The 14,819-nt window shown below is 41.2% G+C and overlaps 1 protein-coding gene across 1 annotated transcript in view; it reads left to right on the top strand.

Annotated features, from left to right (window-relative positions):
- The window catches only part of LOC104966496 (phosphatidylinositol 3,4,5-trisphosphate-dependent Rac exchanger 1 protein), a 24,037-nt gene extending 9,594 nt beyond the window's left edge, over positions 1 to 14,443 (top strand). Inside the window, exons 5-15 of the mRNA XM_010795683.1 lie at positions 1,495 to 1,670; positions 2,329 to 2,490; positions 2,955 to 3,165; positions 4,327 to 4,612; positions 5,453 to 5,671; positions 9,863 to 9,951; positions 11,335 to 11,417; positions 12,047 to 12,137; positions 12,872 to 13,000; positions 13,091 to 13,132; positions 14,193 to 14,443. Of these exons, the coding sequence (XP_010793985.1) occupies positions 1,495 to 1,670; positions 2,329 to 2,490; positions 2,955 to 3,165; positions 4,327 to 4,612; positions 5,453 to 5,671; positions 9,863 to 9,951; positions 11,335 to 11,417; positions 12,047 to 12,137; positions 12,872 to 13,000; positions 13,091 to 13,132; positions 14,193 to 14,443 (1,739 nt within the window). The remainder of the gene's footprint in view (positions 1 to 1,494; positions 1,671 to 2,328; positions 2,491 to 2,954; positions 3,166 to 4,326; positions 4,613 to 5,452; positions 5,672 to 9,862; positions 9,952 to 11,334; positions 11,418 to 12,046; positions 12,138 to 12,871; positions 13,001 to 13,090; positions 13,133 to 14,192) is intronic.
- The last annotated feature ends 376 nt before the right edge of the window (positions 14,444 to 14,819 follow it).

Genomic DNA, 14,819 nt, shown 5'->3' with positions numbered 1-14,819 from the left:
AACGGAAACTCTGCCGCATTGGTTCCCTCGTTCCCTTGGAAGAGGGCCGGGAGAGGTGGCGTGTTTGTTCATCTTGCTGGTGGACTACCTGATGAGATACAGGCCAGGAGAACACGTCGTCCACCGGCCCGGAGAATTGACAGAAGGGCAACCTATGGCAACCATGCTTCCGGCGGTCTTTCTTCGCTGCCTTTGTGTATTTCTGTGGCGGCAAGCCAGCGCCACTTACAGGTCTGACTATGTACTTACAGCGTTTCCAGCATTTCCAGCGAGGTTCTAGTGCTGAGAACGCGACACATTACAATGAATTCAGAAATGCGCTGGTGAACGGAGACTTTTTTGGCGCTTTGCGTATGCGTGTTGTACCGTATGGCGTCCTCGGTGGGGCCGGGCGTCTAAGCCAAACTATATCCAGCGTCACAGAGATCTGCTATTCTTAAAGTAAAGTCAACAGCATATAGACCCGTAAATATAGGCTATTATTAAAGAAACGAGAAAGTCATTAACATATATATCGTTTTTTTGTAAACATGTATGACAAATGGTGTTGAGAGTGTGATGACGTCAGGCAGGCATCGTCCTATGCTGCCAGGGCTTTAGCCCCGGACAGCCCCAGCCCCAATTTAACCCCTGGTGTATTTGTGAGGGCGAGCTACCTATGGCATTACCCCGCTGAAGCTCACCAAAGTTTAATGATTTCATAGTTCAAAGTTTTGTCAATTGTTCTGTTTATTGGTCAAATACTGGTTTCTAATGTTTTCTGAGGAGTTTTACTGGAATGAAAGAGCACAGAGTACAGAAGCAACAAAGCAGCATACTGCATTAAACCTGACCTTCACAGAGAGGTTGAAGTTCATGTGGAGAGGAGGCTTCAGTAGTCTGTCTGCACTCTGTTTAGTTTTGCTATCTTACAATCAATATAGTAAATGTGAGGTAAAGTGTGTTGCCAATGTATCCGGTTAGAACTCAAAGTTGCGATGAGGTCTTAAAATGTATGGAAAGGGTCTTAAAAAAGGTCTTAAAAGGTATTAAATTTGACCTCAGGATTCCTGCATATACCCTGTCATAGAACCGTAGTTACAGCCGTAACTATCGTTTCTTCAGTTGCTTTACTTTGTGCACTTCAACACTCTCACACACATACATGTCCATACAATCCTCACCCTGCATTTACATTACTGATACCACGGACATCCACACCTCATACTTTACTGGTTTTGAACTTAATTAATTTGGTTTTGCTAAAATAAACATATTTTGTTAACCGTTGACATGGTCTGTATCCTCTTTGTTGTGGCCTTTTGAGCCGGGTCGTAACAGGGCAACTCTCCATCTATGAGGTGAATGAGAGGTTACCGTGGCATGGTAACATGACGCTCGTGCCTCGCCCCCCTCCTTTGCAGATAATCAACTCTACAATAAAGTCGCAATATCGATGTGTTTGATAAAAATCAAGAATTGTGAGAATGACATATTGACATTTGTGCTCCACAGACCACCAGCTGGGCAGACTTTCCCTCTCCGATGACCTTCCTATGGTCAGTTTGACGGTAGATAACGTCCACCTGGAGCACGGCGTGGTCTACGAATACGTCAGCACCGCAGGCATCAAGTGCCACGTTCTGGAGAAAATGGTGGAGCCCAAAGGCTGCTTTAGCCTCACTGCTAAGGTAGTTGTTGTAGAATTAGTTAAAGTGTGATTATGTTAAGCTAGAATCAGAGAGCAGAAAAGGCACAAAAGAGGTATAAGCTGTTAATTTGTAGCTAAATGTAGCATTGTAGCAGACTCTAAGGACATAATTCTCCATTGTCTCTGGTTAAACACTAGCAATCAGCGACATATGTGATGTTTTATGTTCATTCTAACACAATAAGAGTAGTCTAGGTGAGCTTTTTGCTGAAACGTTACATCCCTTGTATTGCCAAAGAAAGAAGTTGTTCATATCTATTTTTTCACATTTTCTACAGTTTAATGAGACTTTAAATTGAATAACAGTTGTTAAAATTACTTCCATGTTCTCAGCTTCTAAAACATCACAGCTCATGTATCATAAAAGATCCCAACATGGCCGTTCACCAGTTTTTGAATCACTGGTGTTTGTCCAATTTTCACTATTATGACAGGAACTAAAAGAAACAAAAGTTTTTTTTGGCCTCACTGCTAGTTTTTAGTTGTTAGTATTGGAAAACTGAATGTTTTAGATTGATGGGAAACACAATTGCTGCTGCTCAGAATGCTATTTTTACTGATTGTGATCGACTAAAGTTTAGAAACTTTTATTGTAGGAGAGTGTTCCATCCTTACCAACTTTTCTCTTGTCTCTACAGATCCTGGAGGCGTTTTCCGGCGATGACAGCCTCTTTGTTCGTAACTGCAGCCAGCTCATCTCCCAGAGTGACCGAGTCGTTACCATGCCTCAGTACGAGTTCAGGCAAATCTGCGACACCAAGCTGGAGAGCATCCGGCGGCGTATAGGCAGCTATAAGCAGGTACTGAAAAACACGTATTCACTGTCTTCAACACACAGACACTGTCAAATTCAAATGCTACATACAAACATGTCCTCTACTTCCACATATTAACTTTAAACAATCAACAATCATTGTCACCTTTTTCCTTCGTGATGAGTTTGCATCCCTGATCATGAAATGTAGCTTTATTGCGAAATACAGCTCATCTATTTACACTTGTCAAACTTGACACCTAATAAGAAATGTGATAATAAAAGTTGGACATCTCCCTTGTCCTTAAACATAATTTTGACATGAATTCTCTTCTTTAATAAACTATTACATGAATTAGTCTACCATTATGTCTCCATGTCATATTTTCCACTCTGTTAACAATTGTGGTGAAAGTGGGAATTATCTTATTATAGTCCCACAGTGCAAACATTAGAGCTGTCTGTCATGTTTTCTCCAAGCTAAATTCTGTCTCCCCTTTTTTTACACAGTTTGCCCAGGAGCTGAGAAACAAGGCGTGGCCCTCCTTCAGGCAGGCGGGGTTGCGCCCTCACCCACTGGGCTGCATGGACTTTGTTCCCACCAACTGCCAAGTCAACTTCATGCAGGTGTCTAACCCCAAGAGCACTACCTCCGCTGGCAGGACTTTCAGCATCCGCTTTGGGCGCAAGAACTCCATATATGGCCTGGATCCTGACCAAGGTAGACGACACACCATCATCCAATAATATTTGAGCTCTCTGTCACATATCCTCCACTAAGCTTTGAAGAGAACCATCCCCTTTGACCAACTTAACACCATCTCAGTGATCATTCTGACTAATTACCCTACACGACCATTTAAATCCCGCTGCAATGTTGACCCCGGCCAAAGCAGCTATAAGGTCTAAACAAGGATTTCCCCCTTAGTAAATTAGATAAGTGCTTTGCCATTAAGACTCCATTAGCCCCAGGCCTTACCCATGTTATTGACATGAGAAGTGAATGATGTCGGTGAAAACGCTGCCTTGAGGCGGCGTAAGAATGTTTGTCAATGCTACTGCTGCAAGAGGTCAAAGGGGAGAGAAAGATTTCAAATTGAATGTAATGTCGCCAAAATAATTATAAGAAGATGGTTAAACTAGTAGAAATACTTCATCCATAGGCACGGAAATCCTGTCTTCTGTCTATATGGCTGTCAAAATGCAGCTTGTTTTCAATTAAGAGTTAGCATTGCTGTCCCTGTTCCAGGATCCTCGTCTGTCCTCTCAGCACCAGCTGTAAGTCAGACATCTGCCTGGCAGTTGTACCGTCAAGATCTTCTTCTATGGTGCTTTTCAGTGTGTAGAGCACACTGTGAACTTCTGTGTGTTCAAACAGCAACATAGATAATGTTTTTGTCTAGTGGCAGTAGCAATTAATGGCAAAATAATGAATCAATGAGGATTATTACCTAACTACCTGATACAAAACATCCTTTTCCAGCACCATATCCTTGCATTTAAAGGAATTTGTGGATTGTTAATAACATTTAAAAACAGGCTATACATATATTACATTGTAATGCTTGCTGTGTACTCATAGCACACACCCTGGTTTCATAGTCAGAACTTAATCAGTCTACAGTTTTGTGATGTCTCAGGTTATTGCAGCTTAGTTTGGCTTCCAACCCAAGTCAACAGTTTAGCCTCCTGCTCTGGCCGTGCGTATCAGTTGCATAAGCGCCTTTTTAAGAAGTTGTTTTTCATCGACTCTAAATGAAGAACAGGCAGGAGAGTAACTTCATAGGATTTTTGAACATCTGGGGTAGATATAATGTTCAGAGATGTTTCCTTTCAGCCACTGCAAACATGTTTATCGTCTCCTCTCCTCTCTGTCCTGTAGCTCAACTCAACCCCATGTCCCACATCCAGCACTGTGTGACAAGCATGGGCGCTCCTTCCTGGAACTGTTCCGGCCTGGAAGAGGACGAGTTGGATGGCAGTGGGGATGTGAGCGTGGATGGAGGCGAGGGGTTGAATGACAGTCGGCGGAGCATTCACAGTGAAGGCGGGTTGAGCTTCCTGCTCAAACAGGAAGATACAGAGACCCAGGATGCATACATTCACCTATACAGCCGCCTGGACGTCGCTGTGCGGGAGATGAGGCAGTATGTGGCCCAGATAGATGTGTAAGTGCTACAGTTCATTTAGTGAAACTGAATCATTTGAACCTAAATGTTACCAAAAACACATTAAAAAAAAACATTGACTTTGAGAATACTCACTAATATCTGGGTTTCGGACTCATTCCTGCACCACTCTGTTATCACTTTATAAATGTTTTGCCATTCCTTATAAATCTTTTATCTCCACCCCCATGAAAAATGTCATCCATCAAATTAGAAGAAAAGTGTTTACTCATATCCATTCAGAAAATATCTTCAGCGCTAACAGTTGGTGCTGTTACAAAATAACAGCATTCCCCTGGTGTTTATGTGAGAGTAGACTATTTTCATAGCCTTCACGGTGACATTTAGAGATTTCTAAATAAACAGTTCCGAGCTGTTTTCCCCGCAGCAGCCTCCCGAGGCTGTCTTTGTCTGTCTGCCCTTTGCCTTGTTTAAAGCCCAGGGTTTACAAAAGGAACATTCTTCAGGCCCAAAATATTTATGGGCCGGGCCCAGTACAGGAACAGGGAGTGAGGCCAGGATAACATCAAGAGAAAGAGACACATATTGTGTGTCTGTGCCGAGGAAGGGGTGTGACAATGTGTCTGAATATTTGTGTATGTTTGATTGTGAAGGCCTCTGCGCAGAGTGTCTTATAATAGAAATAGAAGCCTTATAATGTTTTATTATTACATTTAGTACACTTTATATAGCTGAAGCTATCAACACTTTTAAAACCACAAAAATATACTTTAAAAACACACATGCTAAAAATGTGTTACATAAGCTTCAGCCATGTTTGGTTAAATGTGTTTTCATATCTCATTTGAATTTTCACCCTTTGTTTTTGTCTCCTTTTAGCCTCTTGTCGTCTATCACGGAGCCCACGCAACTCCAAGGGGAGGGTGGGGAGCCTCCGGTCTACGAGCCCAGTCAGCCCCCGTCTCTGGCCCCCTGTGAGGACGGCTGTGATCAGGACAAAGTGGAGCAGGGCGGCATCAAGAGGGTCTGCTTCAAGGTGAATGAGGAGGACCAGGAGGACTCGGGTCATGACACCATGAGCTACAGGGACTCCTACAGGTAATGTTTAAAGGCCGTCTAAAAGACATCAGACCAACTTTGAAAAGTTGGTACTAAATTGAACATGGTTATGAGTTCTCCAGGTATTAAAATACATTTGGTTGTCTTCAAACTGAGACTAAAGTACCTTAAAAATTCATTATAATTTAGACATTATGTTTAGTCTTTATTTTAGGGGGGGAAATCTATATATATACCTTAACAGAACAGGGAGAGAGATAGAGGTATAAAAAACAACTAAGAAACAATAAAACGTAAAAAATAACTAAAGGGGTACGAGTCGTCCACCAAAGATTATAAATGTAGCAATCATTGTTTTCCTTAGGCACAGTATATCAGGTGCAAGACAAGTTATCAGCCAATTTCTCCAGAAGGCATCACCTTTGTAATTTTCCTGTCTTAGACTGAACGTCATACCATGAATGTTTTTAATTATGACTACTCATTGGTTAATAGCGGGAGGTTCCTTACAGAGCCATCACCTTGCATTGTACTTTTACTCACTATCATCAAGATTTGTAACAGATTATGTCATCTTTTGCTGATTCTGCATCCGTATTTCCCAAGTAAAAGGATGCACAGGTAAAATCAATATAGTAGAACTTAGACCTTCTCTGATAGTATTACAAACAACCTCCAAGAAGGGTTTAAAGAGGCCCTATTACGCTTTTTTTGGTTTTCACTTTCTTGTACTGTGTTACATAAGTCTGGTGCATGTAAATAGTCTGCAAAGGCTAAACTCCCAAAGTTCCCTCAAGAGGGAGTTTCTGCAGTTTCCTGCCTGAAACGCCTCATTGGACTCCTTTGTTTACTTCCGTAACATAGTGACATCACTTTGTGACCTATACCCTTCTATTGGCTAGCGCTCCAACACATCATATGTAAAAGCCTAAGGCGCGGGACATCTCTAAGCCGGCCAGCTAACCAATCAGAGCAGACTGGGCTCTGGTTTCAGACAGAGGGTTTAGAGAGGTGCTGCAGCACAGGCAGTATGAGAAAATAAAGAGTGTTTGAACATTAAAGCATGGAGACATGTCACAGTAGAGACACAAAAACAAATATCAACCTGAAAAGGAGCATAATATGTCCTCTTTAAAAACACTTTTGTCACACCTGGATTTTTGACTGTGAACTGTATAGAGCAAGAACAACACTCATTATGCCCATTGCCTCCCCTTTTTGGAGGCTAAAAGTCATTCCACATGTTGGCATTTTTAACCGAGATCCAGGGCTAAAAATGACTTCAAAAATGTTTTGGTCAGATCTGGTTATGTCATTTACTTGTTGTGAGTTCATTCAGATGTTCCCGTGTGTGTGAGAGAGAGAGCGTGTGTGTGTGCACTGTTCACTGGGCAGAGCTCCACTCAGCCCCACCCTCCACCACCCACTAAGATGTAGTTATTGGTTGTTGGTGCGGTGGGCTGGTGTATAATAGAGCCAAATGTTTGGGGCGCGGCCTCCTCAAACACTCTGTCATTAAGGCCCGGCCACGCCACGTGAAACGTGACTACCTCATCGCAATAAAATGTAAAGGGAAATGTATGCTGTTGTACACACACGCACACGCACACACTGGTAGGTGTTTTTAAGACAAGTGAGGGGGAAAAAGTTGCAGTATAAGGCTTCACTGTGATCGCAGATGATTCATCCCGCTTGGGAACTTTTCATGGAAATTGCTACTGTGTTTCAGAGGTGGGTGGTGAGACAATTAGACATTAAAGCCTGAGGTGGTGACGGTCCAACAGTCAGATGTCTAAGAACAGTTTGTAAGGAACATAATGTGAGAGCAAGGACAGGAAAGACACACACGTGCAGACACGGGGGTCAAAGAGAAGGAAATACAGAAGGAATTAAGCAGAGAAGAATGTTTGAAGAAGTTGTAATAAGTAGTGCTTGTTCTAAACTCTGGTACATTGTGTCTGTTATAAATCTTTGGCTCCTGAGTCCGCGTGTGACCCCGTCAGGACCTTTTGTCTTGTATTCAGACATGACAGTGTTCAGATCCAGCTGAAACACAACACAGACCCCCTCGGCATCAGAATGCATCTCCAGTGTCAACTTGTGATTGATCGTCCTTCGTTGCTTAACATTTTAAGTAGTTGATATTCATCTTGTCTGTTTCCTTAAACCAGAACACCCTCATAATCAATCCAGTGCAGAAGTTCTTTTGACTCAGCTTCCTAAATCAGACCAGCTCTCTCAAGATATTACACTTTATATGAATCTTAAACCAGCTTAAAAGACTATTTCAGCCACAAAACACTTGTTTGTTTATGATTAAATCACCCCCATTTTACCTTGAAGTCTTGAAGAAAATGTCTTTCAAACTCTCAAACAGCTCCTGCAGTATAACCCGCGTCTCATGTATCCAGTTGAATGCTGACTACTTACTTACTGTTTAGCACCTGTCCATGCTAATCAGTAGTGTATTTATTATTAAATAAAGCCTGAACGCTTCCATTCGACTCATAGGGACATCAATATATAATACTCAAGCTTCTATTGGCTAGCGCTCCAACACATTGTACATGATTAGCTAAGCGCCGCACATCTCGAAACAGTTGACCAATCAGAACAAAGCCAGCCAGCTAACCAATCAGAGCAGATTGGGCTCTGGTTTGGGAGGGTGATAAGTGTTGCAGCAGCACAGAGAGAAGAGAGAAAATAAAGACCTTTTTGAACATTAAAGCATGGAGACATGTCATAGTTGAGGCTCATAATACACATTTGAATCATGAATATGAGCAAAATATGTGTTCTTTAAGATTTTAGTGAAAATGCATGTTTGCAGGATAGTGATCATTTGATTGCATAAATGAGACTTCACAAGTCGACTGAGAGATTGTATATCGATTTTTTTTAAATGTATTAAACCTCTTCTCAAATTTTGTTCAAAGTGGAGGCTTGCGACAAAAAAAAAAAACATTCTTCCTAGAACTCAAGGTAACAAGGGGTATCATTTTTTGTGTGTGTGTGTGTGTGTGTGTGTGTGTGTGTGTGTGTGTGTGTGTGTGTGTGTGTGTGTGTGTGTGTGTGTGTGTGTGTGTGTGTGTGTGTGTGTGTGTGTTTTTTTGTTTAAGCCAGTTACGCTACTACAAGCAGGATAATTGTCACAGCGGTGCTCACACTTTTGGCAGGAGGTGTGTGGTTAAATTTAGAAACTACCTTTTGTGTGTGTGAGAGAGAGAGTGTGTAGGTCTCTGAATTAAGCCGGAAAGCACAACTACCCATGCAGAAACGGATAGCCAGAAGGGGAATAATGCAGGACACATACGGAGGAAGGGAAATGAGTGTAAATTAGGCAAGAAATAAAAAGAAAAACAAAGGGTAGGCAGGCCTGAAGAATGATTAGACAGAGTGAATTTGAAAGAAAAAAACTTGGTGCATAAACACACGCCTTACTTCTAACACAGTTGGTTTGTAGGGTGTGTGAGTAAAAGCCAGCCGAGAATCCAAGCCAAACTACTAAAACATGGTTATATTAACTCTTTCCCATAATTGTAGCAGCTCTAGCCAATCTCCTTTTACCACCACACTCACACACAAATTAGGGACCGCAAAATAACCAGGCAGGTGATATCCCGCTCCGTGCATCCCCCACTATATCCTCCAGCCGACCAGGGTATTAGCAAACGAACACAAAGCCAGTGTTTCTGTAGCTGGTAGCCACTCTTAGGCCATTTGTCATGATAATTCTGCTTGTGAATCATCCGGAGATCCTCTGAGGCGATCGCGAGCGCACTCACTTGAAGCGACGTATAATTTGAGCCGCATAAATCTTCCACATGCTCCCGGTAATCATGTTCAATCATGTAAGACTATAAATACCAGGCTTTATTATTTTGACAAAACAGACCTTTTTCTGCACACGCTAGTATAAAGTAATACATATTTGTATTTAAGGCTTTACAGAGAGAGGCATTCAGTGAATGGCATTACATTTGAAAGATAATTAGCGTATACATAAGACTAGAAGCAGCAGTGGCGGTTGTTTCTGTGTGAAACGTTTAATTAGCTTTGGTCTCGCATACTGTAAATCAGAAAAATTCATTTACAATCAGAAGGATTACTTGGCAGCGTAATTACAAGACGCAGCTCTCCAAACCCTCTCTGCGGTTTAAAAACGGAACGAAGCCTTTTGCTTTATTATGGGTTTTAACTGTGTGTGTGTGTATGTTTTTTTTTTTACAGTGAATGCAACAGCAACAGAGACTCAGTCCTGTCCTACACCAGTGTGCGCAGTAACAGCTCCTACTTGGGGAGTGATGAGATGGGATCAGGTAAGGGGAAAAACACATAATCAAACTTTTTTCATCCATTTGTTAGTCAGGTTTTTTACGCTTTCACTCACAACACTACCGTGGCCAACAGGGGCAAATGCATTAGAACAGTGTCACTTACATAAGAAAAAATGCAGTGCACTTTCAAAAACTATGCAAATACAAAAACGTGCCAAAATAAATGCAAATGGAGAAACATCTACACCAACTTGACAACATGTGCAGCATTAGAGAATATTCACCAACTTGACTAAACATGTGCAGCTTGTAAAAAAAGAGCTGCATAGACAAAACACTGAAAATATAAAAAATGAGGCAAGAAGCTGAAAACATAAAGGAAACCGAGGCAGTAAAAAGTGATGCACGCAGCTCGGACCTGAGCACTTGTTGAAGTACTGGGATTATAAAGTTGGCCAACTGTCACTGTGTCTGAAAACGTAACACAAAATGTATGTAACCGCATGCTTCCTTACGATATAATTGCAGATCTGCTGTAAGCTAGCTAACTAACATAGTTAACCTAGGCATTTCAAATATACTGACAAAACATTTACAATTATGAAATAGACTACCTCAGTGACAATTGGCCAGCTTTATGATTACAGAACATCAACAATCGCTCCAGTTCCAGCTGTGTGCATCACTCTTTAGTGTCCCCGTTCTGTTGTGTTTTGAGCTTCATGCAGCGTGTTATATCAGCAGCGTTTTGTTCATGCAGCGTTTCTAGTTAACTCATGTGTTGTCAAGTTGGTGAAGATGTTTCTTCATTTGCATGTGTTTTTGCACATTTCTGTTTTGAACATGCAGCGCCTTTCTCCTAATGTAAGTGTTTTAGGCCGTTGAAACGCGTTTCCATGGCCATTCGAATATTTGACCGAGATAAAATGTGTCACTTTCCAAACACTGTAAAGTGAATCCAACATAAACAACATCCTCGTGAGTGTCAAACAAAGTCAAGAAATAAAGGATGTTTGCATAAGAATTATTCATATGTCACCAACTTGTGATTTCTCCTTTGATTTGTAATAATAAGTCATGCTTTCAAAAGAGAAATACTGCAGATATTTTATGTGGTCAGATATTATAGCCCCAACATTTCGTAACCCAACAGCCACATATTTCTTCTCTGAGCCAAGTATGTGTCCACTGCTGTTTATCATGTCGTTTTCACAGGCATTACGTCTTAGATTCTCCACAATGAAACATTCTGCTGAAATTATTTATTATCCCTTAGCCTCTTTAATCTGATTCGCCAGAATTTACATTAAAACAGATGGATAGAAACGTGTTTAATAAGTGCAGATGGTCAAATAAAAACGCCAGCATCCAAATGTGTGTTTTCTCCTAACTTTTTTTGTTTGGTGTTTTTTGTTTGGCTGCTAGGGGACGAGCTGCCATGTGACATGAGGATTCCCTCGGACAAACAGGACAAGCTGCACGGCTGCCTCGAGCACCTTTTCAACCAGGTTAGTCCAGAGGTTCAGTTTAGAGTAACTGACACATTCATTTCTGGAAGCTTGTAGCGTCCAAAAAAGATAACAACTATCTTCCCAAACTACACCTTGGAAGACGCTAAGTTAACCTAACTTTAAACTCATAAATACGATTTAAAACTAACAGATAGCGACATATCAGCTACATCGGCATTATACCCTACCACGGTTTGAATAAAAGCTTTTGAAACAGATGATAGTGATAGTAATCAGTAAACATCTGGAGTTAACTCTCTGTCCTCTGGTCAGGATCCTGGATAACTCTGCCATCTTTTACTTGACCTCCTTTTTTTTTAAATCTCTTTTCTTATGATTTGCTTTATCCCCTCACACACACTGATTTGTGGACTCAGTTTAAGATTTCCATCCATCTTTTTGTCTTACCAGCATCTAAGGTATTTTGGCTGCCCCGTGGCAAGCTCTCACTGCCCTAGTTCTTTCCAAATGTAAAGGGGGGGGGGGGGTGTAAACAGAAGTCTTTTTGTTTCTAAATGCTGGAAGACCCTTGACAGAAACTAGCAAAGAAAATCACAAAAAGATGTCTAGAGTATGAGAGACGATAACCTGATTCTTTCTGTGTGTTTGTTTTTCTCTTCCCACAGGTTGACTCCATCAACAGCCTCCTCAAAGGACCCGTCATGACCAAGGCCTGTGACGAGACCAAGCACTTTTACTCCGACCACAGCCAACCAGGTACCTATTCCTGTCTGTGTGTGAGCATGACTTTGTCTGTGTGTTTACTGCTAAAAAGGGGAGAAAGTGTGTCGTCATGCTACAATAACAGCTTTTTTCCATTGCTAACATGCATTGGTTAAAGCTGAAGTCAAAACTCTGCACACAGCCTGTCAGTGTGGACCAAATTGCGACTTATTTGTCATTGTTTTCACATAAAATGCATTCAATTAACACTTTTTTGTAGTTTGTAGTACTCTTCCTTTGATCTTTACCACACGTAAAACACACATTTTGAAAACAATGACTAACACTAATAAATTATAATAAATTAATATAAATTAAATCATAACAAAATAAAGGATACTGAAGCAGTTTGTAGTCTCATCTATGTTACATAAACGTTAGTACAATCAATAAAGTGAAAAGGAGTGTTTCTATTCCTGATGACATTTTGGTGAAAAATCCGTTAAACTTCTCCTACAAACGTGAAAGAGGCGCTGCAGCACTGTGAGAAGAATTAGCGTAATAGGGCTCCTTCAATCATTAATGAAATCCTGATGATTTGTTATTTTGGTCAGTGTGAGCATCAATGTTTGCTTTCTTAGTGAGAATCAGTGTTCTGGTGGAACAAGCTCATTTTGAGATGTGTGTTTTGGATGGTTTAAATGAATTTTTAAATGTGTCTTCAGTATTGACTAATGGTTTTTGGCAAAAAAGTCACACTGACACATTCCTGAATTGTATTTGACCAGAGTTTAGACAAACCGAGGATTGGACGGTGCGTTGTCGTTCCATCATCCACAAGAACATCCAGGAGGACCCTTGGAACCTGCCTAGCTCTATTAAAACCCTGGTGGAGAGCCTGCAGAGATTTGTGGATGGTAAGTGGAACACATGTACAAACACAAAAGGTTATTTAAAGAAATATGTGTAACAGTTTCAAGCATCTTGATTTCCTTCTGCCTCCACAGATGGGAAGAACCAGCTTCTCCTGGCTCTTCTGAAATGCACAGGTAGCGTGACACGTAAGCGTTCAACACAAACCAGTTAATATTCAAACTAGAATAAACCCGTCTCTAATTTTCTAAATAGTTCTTTGGGCTGTGCAATCACTGATCAGAACTTGAAGTTCACAGCAGCAGGAAGCGTCTCATAACTGGAGCATTTTAAGTGATTCCAACAGTTTAGAGTACTTTGCAAATGAGATCATGCACAAACGCAGCCAGTTCTAAATCAGGACATCTGCAGGTCCTCAAAACCATCTTCAAAGGGTATTAAGTGATGACAGAAATATTTATTAGAACTGTCAAAAATACATTTCATTCTGTTTCTGAGTACATTTAATTAAAAAATAATGTAAACTTCATAGATACAACTTTATCATGAATGAAATTCCGCCTGGTATTTTTATTTATATTATTTCAATTGCGATATGATTCAGAATATTAGGGGAAAATTATAATTGTTTAATACATATTTAACCTAAAATTACTATAAAATGATCATCACATGTTTTAAGAGGATTTGCACCAAACAGGTATTCTTTATTGAGTCTGAGGAATATCTTTTCTGCAACACAATCACAAAATATGTGAAAATACTCTGAATAGTTTCACATATTTTGCCTTTACCAAGTATTGTACGTAGTGATTAGATATTTCATCAGTCCATATACAATGATATATATATATATATATTACATGGATGAAAATGGATTTATTATGCAGACCTAGTCTCCAGCATATTTCTAAAGGTTTTAGTTAACAGCGTTTAATTCTCCTGATGGGGCCCATGTCCAGGTGGAGGCCAGTGGTTGTGTGTTTGTACACGGATCAGGTTGGTGTCAAAGCCCATGATGCTGCAGTCCCTTTGAATTGTGCACAGTGGCATATGGTGCTAGTTAGTGGGAGGTATCCTCTGGGGGGATTCAGTCTAATGGAATAAAGTATATGTATTGGATCACCTCCAGGAGTAATGAGGAAGGTTACAGTGGGAGGCCTCACCTTCTTATTCCCACTGATCTCCCCCTTTGTCCCCCCTCCGTCTGACACTCACTCTCTCCCTCCACCCCAGATACGTCTCTGCAGCTGCGACGAGACGTGATCTTCTGCCAGGCGGCGACGGGCGCTCTGTGCACGCTGGCGGAGCAGCTGCTGGCGGCGCTGCGGTCGCGGTTTAACAACGCCGGCGAGTACCAGGAAGACGGAAAGGAGACCAGCCGCAAGTGGCTGGAGCAGATATCTGTCATCGGCGTGCTGCTGCACTTCCAGTCCACACTAGCGCCGCACCTGGTGAGGACAGATGTGCTGTTTTTATTTAGCTAGCTAAGGTGGATGCCATTCCGTTTCAGAATTAGCATCTTAATGTTTATAAAAGTATTCATATATCTACAACCATGTTTTACATAAAGGATATAACCAGGTCTTTTGGAGTGTCCTAGGTTTTAATGTTTTTTCCAGCAATGCAGCTGCCCTCTTCCTGCTTCTTACTCTCAAACCCCTCTTCCTGCTTCTTACTCTCAAACCCCTCTTCCTGCTTCTTACTCTCAAACCTCTCTTCCTGCTTCTTACTCTCAAACCTCTCTTCCTGCTTCTTACTCTCAAACCTCTCTTCCTGCTTCTTACTCTCAAACCTCTCTTCCTGCTTCTTACTCTCAAACCTCTCTTCCTGCTTCTTACTCTCAAACCTCTCTTCCTGCTT

Source organism: Notothenia coriiceps, unplaced genomic scaffold, assembly GCF_000735185.1.
Source record: "Notothenia coriiceps isolate Sejong01 unplaced genomic scaffold, NC01 NC01_scaffold00037246, whole genome shotgun sequence".
NCBI classification, from domain to species: Eukaryota; Metazoa; Chordata; class Actinopteri; order Perciformes; family Nototheniidae; genus Notothenia; species Notothenia coriiceps.
Note: the sequence above shows the minus strand (reverse complement) of the source record. Positions and strands in the feature narration are given on the sequence as shown.